Consider the following 9,912-nt stretch of genomic DNA (forward strand, 5'->3'; position numbering starts at 1 on the left):
ATAAGATGACCAAAATTTCATTTATTGCTTCTGTTGATCAGTCAAGCAACCAAAACTAGCATGGAAACTCTTGACAGAAAAACTAATAATATAACTATCATAAGAAATGAAACACGGAAACAGAATCGCATAATACACATAGAAAATTTTTGCCAAATCCTGTTAAGCATAGATGTGACAACAAGATTCTAAGTAGAAACTAGAAGCTGTTCCAAAAGAAGAGAGATGCCTAAGTAGAAACCCTCCAAAGAGTTTTCAAAATTATGGCCAAAGTAGAAGCTAGAACCTATTCCCCCAATATAAGATGAAAAATTAAAATGAAACAAAAAAAATCAATCCAACGACCAACAAAATTCAGGCTTTGATAGCTCCTCCCAGAACAGGAAATTGTTGAGGGTCTTCAATGCTAGGTGCAGGAACATCCTCCACCTGAGGTCGCAGTCCCAAAAATTCACCTCGGCCACCATGCTCACCCCTAAACTCACCTCGGCCGCCACGCTCACCCCTAAACTCACCTCGACTTCCACGTTCACCCCTAAACTCACCTGGGCCCCCACGCTCCCGACCACGACCACGGCCACGGCCACGGCCACCACGAGCAGGAGGTTTCAGAAATTCATTAATGTTCATCGACTGCAAGAAAAACAAATGTATTATATGAGAATACCATACAGAGATAAACCCTGGATCCACCCATGCCTCCACCTCTGCACTACATGGATATAATGTCTAAAAGAAAAGAACTGAAATATAAATAAAACAGAAAGACCGCATGACTATGGTGCAGAGAAGAAAACGTGCAGATACTATTCCCCTAACCAAATGAATCAAGCATCACAGTGGGAACATAAATTTTGACCATGAAAGAGTACACTATAGCTGCCATGCATAAAATATCATAAGTGATATAAACATGATTCAGATATAGTTGAATCAGGGACAGATTTACTAACCAAAGTAAAGAACTGATTTAATATTGTTAATATAAAATGTTAGACAGAAAATATCAAATCGGCAATGCAAATACATATTTAAGCTTTTGTTTCTTGGTATGTAAACACATATATCAGCCAAGAACAATTATCACAGAAATGAAGAGATCTACAAAAAAAGTAAGGGAACTGAACACATTGCATGCAAGGGAATGTCATAAGTTACCTTCCGAGCTTTGTCGTCTTTTTCAAGGCTATTTTTCTTCTTAAGCTTCTCCTCAGACTTCTGGATTAACATTAGAAAAGCAACATGAAACCATTCAAATAAAACATACAACCAATGAAAAAGAAAAAAGAAAAAAGACTACAAACTAGTTTACCCACCGGTTTGATGACAAGGCTGTCATCTTTCTTTTTCTCAACAAGTTGCATTGACTCAAAATCCTTATCAACAGTGACCGTTCTCTGCTCAGTCTTGCTCAAAGATTCCAACGCTTTCCTCTTCTCAAAACGCACCTTCTCATATTCTTCAAGTGTCATATTCTGTAAGAAAGCCAAAAGATCCATTTAAGTTTCAATTGACAAGATGACCTTGACAATTTGAAATGAATGATATCCTTACCTTCTCTCCATCATCATCAGCATGTTTGGCCTTCTTTTCAGAATTATCTTGAGCTTTAAGCTTCCCTTGTTCAGGCTCTGCATCTTTAGGTTCTTCAGTAGTCACAGGAATATCCCTATTATATACAAGAATTAAATAAATATATAAAAATCAGAATAAAGTCTACATATCAATAGAGCAATTCAGCTGGGCTTGGCAATGGCTTCCTCTCTCAGAAAACTTCAACCACTCACAATCCTAAAGCATATCAGCCAATACTTTGATTTAAGTTATGGTTTTTATATCTTTCCACAATATAAATCTTATATCTGAATTTATAACCATCCCTGTGAATTGTTAAGCATTTTCAACATGATATATAGCTCACTGTCAATTTCTTTTTTCCAGTTATGAAAATTGATATCATAGATTACAAAAGTAAAATATCACATACAAAAGGAAAGGTCAAATAGAGAACCTCCCTAACATATGGTACAAACAGCAAATTTAAACTGGCCAAGCAGCAAGATTAATAATAAGAACAATGAAAGAACACAGAAAAAAGAATTACACGTATACTAAAAGTCATTTGTAGAAAGAGCATACCATTCAGCTCCAGCACTGTTATCAACTTGCACTGCAGTCCCAATATCACCGCCATGGTTTTCCTTCGCTTCAGTATCATTAGACACTTCACCTCTTCTATTATTAGGTCCAGATTGTCTATCATAAGGACGGCTATCTTGTCCCCTGAAACCATGATTTCCCCTACCATTACCCCTTCTACCACCACCAGTACCCCGATTCACATTTCTAGGTCTCTCATCAGATTGAGCCTCACTTTCGAGGACTTCACCCTGAAAGTCATTCTGTTCCACACTGCCACCATCATTTGTATCCTGGCCTGGCTTATCAGATGGATAACTGCTCACAACATCTTGGTTCTCACTTCCAAACTCATGGCCTTCATTAAATCCCCTCCCTCTACCACGGCCTCTTCCCCTACCTCCCCCTCTCCCTCTGCCCCCACTGACACGAACACGCCCCTGCACCTGCCAGCCATCCCCTACTGCATTTACAGCATCAGCTCCCTCAGTCCTCTGGAAACTATTTTCCCCTCCATTGTTCCCATTATAACCACTACCCCCTTCATTATTGGGCTGATAGCCATCTGATCCCCTGTTACTCCGTTGATAACCACTCCGCCCTCCATTGTTACTCTGATATCCATCAGCACCTCCATTATAACGCCCTCCATTGTTTCTCTGATATCCATCAGCCCCTCCATTATTTGATTGATAGCCATCAGATCCCCTGTTACTCCGTTGATAACCACTCCGCCCTCCATTGTTACGCTGATATCCATCAGCCACTCCATAATTACGTTGAGAACCATTCCCACCTGGCCCAAACCTTTCAGAACCACGACTCTGACCCTGCTCGTCTGACTGCTTTTTATTTACTACAATATCTCTTCTTGTAACTGCAAATTGGAAATTTAAAAAATAAATAAACAAGTACAGAATGTAAGTGAAACACTCTTAAACATTTAAAGAACGGGCATCATGTGGAGAAAAACATAATAAACAGAAAGTTAAATCCTGCAATTCCCAATCACAATATACCGTTTCCAGAATAACCCAATATCAGAAATGTTGTGATTCCCTTACACATCATTGAGTCATCGACTCAGAAAAACAAATCCCAAAACATAATGCAACTTTAATTTCACAAATCAATATATAATTCCTGCACACAATACTCTTTTTCACAAATCATTTCAATAAATAACAAATGAAAGGCATTTAGTGGTTCTTGGCCAGGAAAAAATCCACCTTAACATTTAGTCACTTTATTAGTGAATAGATCCACTACAGAGTGACTAAATGAGATTAACAATAACAAAGTACAAACTTACAAACCCAAAGACAATATTCAACATATTCATATTCAGCACAAATCACCCCAGTTTTTACTTCTTTCCATTGCCCATTACTTCCTTCCGATTTCTCAGTAACCAAACACACAAAAAACCAAAGAACAAGAAACCAAAAGAAAACCCAAAAGAAAAAAAACCCAGAAACAAAAAGAAAGAATATGATCAGAAAGAAACAATCACCATGTTCAGGGAGCACAATACGCTTCGCTCTCATATCGACCACGTTGTTGTTGTTGCTGTTGTTCTTATAGTTATTGGAATCCACATCCAAATCGATACCTATAGGTTTCTCCGCCCCCATATTCTTCTTCTTCTTCCTCTTCTCCTCCGCCGCCACTCTAGGGTCGACCTTCACGACGGTTTCGATGAGCGTCGAAACGTCGTCGCTGTCTTCTGCTTCATCACCCAAAAGGGCAAACAAGTTTAAGTTTTCTTGCCTAGCCATTAGAGAGCGAGAGAGAAAGACAGAGAGAGAGAGTGAGAGAGAGAGAGAGAATAGGGGTCTTTCAGACACGAGAAAGAGAGATCATTGAGAATCAAAAACCCTAACCCTAACGGAGGCTATTCATGGTTTTGAAAAGAGAGAGAGAGAGAGAGAGAGAGAGAGAGAGAGAGACTCAGTGGGCGAGAGCGAGTGAGAGGCTCAGCATGGGTATTTATAGCAAATGTGAAATCTTGGAAAGGAATATTGTGTTTTGCTTGGTGAGCAAGGCAATGTGGGGGGGAATTTTGTTTGGCTACAACGTAATACACACAAGTAGAGCCCGTGGTTTCTTAAATTTATACACCTATTTATTTATATATATATATATATATATATATTTTTTTTAGTTCTTTTTATAAGAAATGAAAATATGAAAAAGTGTTTTGAAATTTTCATTCTTCTTTGTTTATGTTTTAAGAAGTTATATGAATTAGAGCTTGTGCCTATTTAATTCATTTTTTTAAAAAAAAAAAAAACTTTTTGAAAGGAAGGTTGTTTGAAAATTTTATACTTTTTTTAAAAAAGTGAATTTTAAAAAAATATTTTATTTTGAAAAGATGCAATTTAGGAAAACATTACTAAATGGGCACTTTGTTATTGTCTATATAACCTAATTAGGAAAAAATACAAATGAAATCTTTTACTTTTGTCATCTTTAACTTTCAATTTTGTTATTTCAGCCTTCTAAGTAAAACAAAGTTGTTTTAGTTTCTTATAAAACTCCTTATAGTTTTAACTTTTCTTTCCAATTTTATCCTTAAAAAATTACTAATTGTTTAATATATAAACATTCTAATTATCAAACTCTCTCTCTCTCTCTCTCTCTCTCTCTCTCTCTCTTTCTCTCTCCGCCTTATAGCTAGGTCGCACCAAGTATCTCAAATGGTCTCACAACATATTAGATGGGCCTCGAGGTGTTTAGGGTTCAACATGACTTGATTTAAATGGGTGGTGACTTATGTGTGGGTGGATCGACTTAGGGTGATTGGTTTTGATTGATGATTGTGGTTTTGTGGCAACTTGGGGTTCTATAAAGTGATGTTTTGGTGATTGATAGTTCAAGGAAGGTTTGATGTTGCAGGTCTTCTGGTTGTAGTTTGGGATAGATAAAAATGTATAGTCAATGGTCATTATTGGGGACTTGGGTAGTGAGGGGTAGTTGCAATTGGTTTATGGGATATGGTCTTGTGGTCAATTGTGTAACAAATTGATTTTGGTAGATTCGGGTAATGTATGTTTGTGATGGGTGTGCTTGGTGTGGTAGTGAGGTGAGTTGAATAAGTGCTTCCTCAATTTGGGGGGGGGGGGGGTTGTTAAATTTGTCTCAAGGGTCTCTAACCATTACAATGATGGAATTTAAGGCATGATTGGCTAGCTTGGTTTCTAAGGTTTGGTTTTAGATATGGTAGTCAGCTTTCTTTGCATATAAATTGCAGTAAGGTTTGCTTCTTCAATCTATGGATCTTGTGCACTCGTCTCTTTCTCTCAAATGATGATCTGAAGAGGGTTTCAAATGGGTCATTGTTTGGATTTTGAATGTTAGCAGGCCGGCTCAACAACTTTGGGGGCTTAAGGTGAAAATTTGAAGTGGACTTTTTTTTATATTTAAATATTAAATTAAATAATTTTTATTTAAAATATTTTTTTCTTGCTTTTTAAGATGCAAAGTTACTAATTAAGTTTTTGTTTTTAAGTTCCTCTAACATTTTTTTCAATTGATAATATGACTAATTCACTTAATTTTAGTAGACCTTAAATAAGATTTTATTAATTGGTATGATAACTTTTTTTTTTTTTAGAGAATTTCAACATGTGACGTCCACTCCTAATAATAGATCTTTATCACCAGACCAAGACACCAATCCGTTTTTTGTGTAAGCGGGGATTGAATCCTAGATCTCTTATACAACCATCAAAGATTTTTCAGTTGAGCTAATTAGAATCCACTAATTGGTATGATAACTTATAATAAAGTAAAAGTGACTATTCATGCTACAGTGGGTGAGTTAGTGTCTTAGGGAAGTTAGTTTTAGTGTGTGGGGCAGTGGGTCATGTGGGTGTGTGTGCTAGTATGCTATAGGCAATGTGTTACTGTTATCAACTTTACGTGTGATGTTGTGCAGTGTACTGCGGGGCCTTTTGTTTTTTTCCCGCCTTTTGTTTTTTTCCCATCTTTTTGTATTTTAGGATACAATGTAACATTTTTAATGCATTAGAGCACTACCATCATGTGTGTCAAATGCCAAATATTTGGCATTTGACACACCAAACACTACTACTCAAGCCTCATGAGGTATTTCAAATGTGTCAAAATTTTGACACATGCTACAGTACTGTGATAACTTTGGCACAGTACAAAAAATTTTAGCACATCTGTTTATTATTATTTTATTCATTTTTCTCTCTCATCCCAATTAAAATATCTCCTCCTCTTCACCGACCAATGTCTGCTCTCTCTCTCTCTCACTTCCACCATTTCTTTGCTCTCTCTCTCCCTCTACTCCACGTCACTGCCTCTCTCTCCGATGAAACCCAAGCCGAAGCATCAAGCCAGGCCAATCTCTGTTTCTATGGTTTTGTTTTTTTTTTTGTTTTTTTTTGCAATGATTTGATATTCGGTTCGGCAATGGGTGTGTTGAGATGGTGATGGACGGATTAGTAGTGATGGGTGGGTCGGCTGGTGATGGGCGAATCGATGGTAGGTGAATCGGTGGTGGTGTCGATCTCTGTTTTGATTTGTTCTTGGTTTTGTTTTTTTGTTTTGGTGGTTGTGATTTGATGGTGGATTCGGTGGCGGTTGTGGTTTTTTTTTTTTTAGTAATTGTGGACGCACCATTTTTTTGGTTGTTGTTGATGATGATGATGGGGGAGGAATTTTTTTTTTTTTTTTTTTTCTGGTGATTGTGGCCGCAACAATTTTTCTAGTTGTTGTTGTTGTTGATGACGATGACGACGACGACGACGGGGGAGAAATTTAATATATTATTTTAATGTATTGTAAATATTATTTTAATGTATAGAATTGAAGAATAAAACATCTGATAAATGAAATATTGTAAAATGATGTGGTAAAATAATAAAGTAGGCTTTTAGTGTGTCAAAATGACATTTTTTATAACAAGCCTAATGGTAATGTTCTTATGCTGATCAATAACAGAACTTAATTTTTTTTAATTAAAATATATAGATAAATATTATATATTATATACAAGTGGGCCCTTCTTTTATTTGAGGACTTTAGGCGATTGCATAACTTACTTCTATGTGTTAGCCGACCCTTAATGCTAATGTGTGATGACTAAGGTTGTGTTGATGTATTATAGGGCTTGATTTACATTTCCAAGCTATGCGGGTTTAATCCTATAATTAGGGTGATTTTTTTTTCCTCCTTTTCTAGTTGAAGCTTCACTGAGTTTATGTATAATTTTACATTTTATTTTTATTTAAAATAAATTATAATAATATTTTAATGGTTATCAGCAATATGGATGAAAGGATTATTAGTAATAACAAATGTGAATTTCAAGGACTAAAATGATAAAGATAAAACTTTAATAACAAAAACGTCAATTCATTCAATTATTGACCAAACCTTTTTTTTTTTTTTTTGAGAATCTTTTTACTGACCAAACTTAAAATATATAATTTTTATCATTGCCACCTTATTATAACTTTTTTTTTTTTTTACAAGATAGAATTTCTACTCTAGTCTAGTTTAAGTGTAAATATGTATGAAGCTCTCTTCTGGAGAGTTGAACCCCGGTTCTTACTCCCCACACTTCACAAGCATTTATACATGTGGAGTGACCATCGCACCAAGAGTGTGCGGTGGTACCTTATTATAACTTAGTGTCACATAACTATGTTAAATTTTACTCCATCTTAAGTAAGAATTATAATTCCCATAAAAAAAAAAGAAGTAAGAATTATAACAATAAAATTCAAAAAGTTAATGTGATAGAATAGACAAGTGACCAAATGAAGTCACCAATTAATGTCTTAACCTTACGAAAGGTATAATTATTATAGAGCATATACTATAGGTTCAGACTTCAAAGCTTATAATATCTATTCAACAGCAACAGCAACAGCAACAGCAACAAAAAGTAATTAAATAAATAAATTTAAGCAATTACATTCACTTCAGTGGCCCTTTGGCCTATCAAGACTTCCACCCTTGTCTTTCTCAACAAAAAAAAAAAAAAGACTTCCACCCTTGTGGTTGTGGTGGTTACTAGACCTCTAGAATCCCAGCACCTTCACTTAGCAAAAGAAAAATAACTATTAATGTTTTTTTCATTATAAGATTAAATTGTGATCATTGTATGACTTGGACAAACTACATAATCAAAATTTAATTAAGTTTTTATTTAAGATTAATTCAACTATCTTTTCATTAAAAAAAGAACAATATTTTCAAAGTTTAAATTTTGTGATCCACATTCTATCTTATATTACCTTCTCTTTTTCTTTTTCTTTATATATATATATATATATATATATATATTATACAAGTGAGGTGGGAATTCGAATTCAGATACTTCTTACAGGAAGAACCTGATTAACAACGAGTCCCAACACTTTTGAAAAAAAAAAATATATATTTCTTTACATGCTTTCTTTCTTACACACTTGATTTTGACAATACAATGAGAAGGAGGTTTTATTGCTTTTGAAGTTATACAAGTTAACGGCTCTCAAAAAAAGTTATACAAGTTAACTTAATTATGTGAAACTTTCTTCCCATGTTACTCTGTTACACAGTCAACTTAATTATGTGCAACTTTCTTCCCAAGTTAACTTAATAAGTCACTGCCCCATTATTCTGTATTGGGACCCCTGATTTCCTTTCTTAATTAGATTAAAACCACCCTGTCATTGTTTGAAAGAAAAAAAATACCATCAAATTGTCCTAAAGCAAGTCATACAGTCAAGTCCTGGTACTTACATGACAATTTCCACCATGTCCTAAACAGCTGCACCATATATATGTAGTTTGTTATCTTGTCTTCAAACCCACCCAACACAATCGTTTTGGAAGTCCAAATATCATCCATCTTGTCCTTATAAAGTAATCTATCATAGAAGCGTGTACTAACCATGGCTCTAATAGTCAGTATATGTGCTTATGATCTCATTAGTAATGATGAGGATCTCTAAACTCTTGTATCTCTTGCTGCCCTTGTTTTTCCCATTACACTTCTTCAGCACTACTGTACTCCCAATACCAGAGTTCTGCATTGCTCCAATTTAAGCAATTATTTTCTTTTTCGAAAGAGGCTTGTTCCTTTAGTGAGACAGCTGGTCATCATTCTTATCCAAAAATGGAGTCTTGGAAACAGGACACTGATTGTTGCTCATGGGATGGGGTTATGTGTGACAACACAAGTGGGGATGTGATTGGCCTTGACCTCAGTTGTAGCTGGCTTAATGATACCATTGTTAGATAAATATTATGAAGTAAATAAGAAATTGACTCCTAATGTATCCACTTAAACATGATATTGAAGAGAATCCTTGAGTCCCACGTAAAAAATGATAGAGAATATGTGTTTTAAGTTAAATATTGGACGAGTAAACAACTTGATTTGTTTACAGCTCTAGCTATGTGATATATTGTGTTTAAAATAGGAAAACCTCATTGGCTTGTAAGGTTCGTTGAGGGAGGTGAAATGGAAAGATGAGATCAAAGACCTAGGTGTATTTAAGGGGTTCTCTAAGGTGAGCTTGACAAATTTCTGTTTGGATTAATATTGTGCTATAGTTTAATATAAACTTGACTTAGAAGTAGCAACAATATAAACCATTGTTGTACATATTCTATAATTTTTAGTACCAAGGGCAGACCCAGGATTTCAAGTTAGGGAGAGCCGGAGATAAGTGAAAAAAAAAAAATTCAAATATGCATTTATATAGTATTAATAAACTATCAATCATGACAAATACCTAAAAAATC

General features: G+C 35.2%; 1 protein-coding gene across 2 annotated transcripts; it reads right to left on the minus strand.

Moving 5' to 3' along the window:
* Positions 1-70: 70 nt before the first annotated feature.
* Positions 71-4,104, minus strand: LOC142619702 (uncharacterized). Of its 2 annotated transcripts, none has more exons than XM_075792932.1 (6): positions 3,653-4,104; positions 2,140-3,016; positions 1,555-1,669; positions 1,317-1,475; positions 1,159-1,215; positions 71-633 (listed from the first exon to the last, which is right to left on the minus strand). In XM_075792932.1, exons 1-6 carry the CDS (start codon positions 3,915-3,917, stop codon positions 355-357), a joined length of 1,752 nt encoding a protein of 583 aa, XP_075649047.1. In that variant the 5' UTR covers positions 3,918-4,104; the 3' UTR covers positions 71-354. The 2 variants fall into 2 exon arrangements, with proteins under 2 accessions (XP_075649047.1, XP_075649046.1); XM_075792931.1 differs by having other exon boundaries at positions 1,159-1,218.
* Between the last annotated feature and the right edge of the window lie 5,808 nt (positions 4,105-9,912).

Source organism: Castanea sativa, chromosome 12 (genome assembly GCF_040712315.1).
Source record: "Castanea sativa cultivar Marrone di Chiusa Pesio chromosome 12, ASM4071231v1".
In the NCBI taxonomy this organism is placed as follows: Eukaryota; Viridiplantae; Streptophyta; class Magnoliopsida; order Fagales; family Fagaceae; genus Castanea; species Castanea sativa.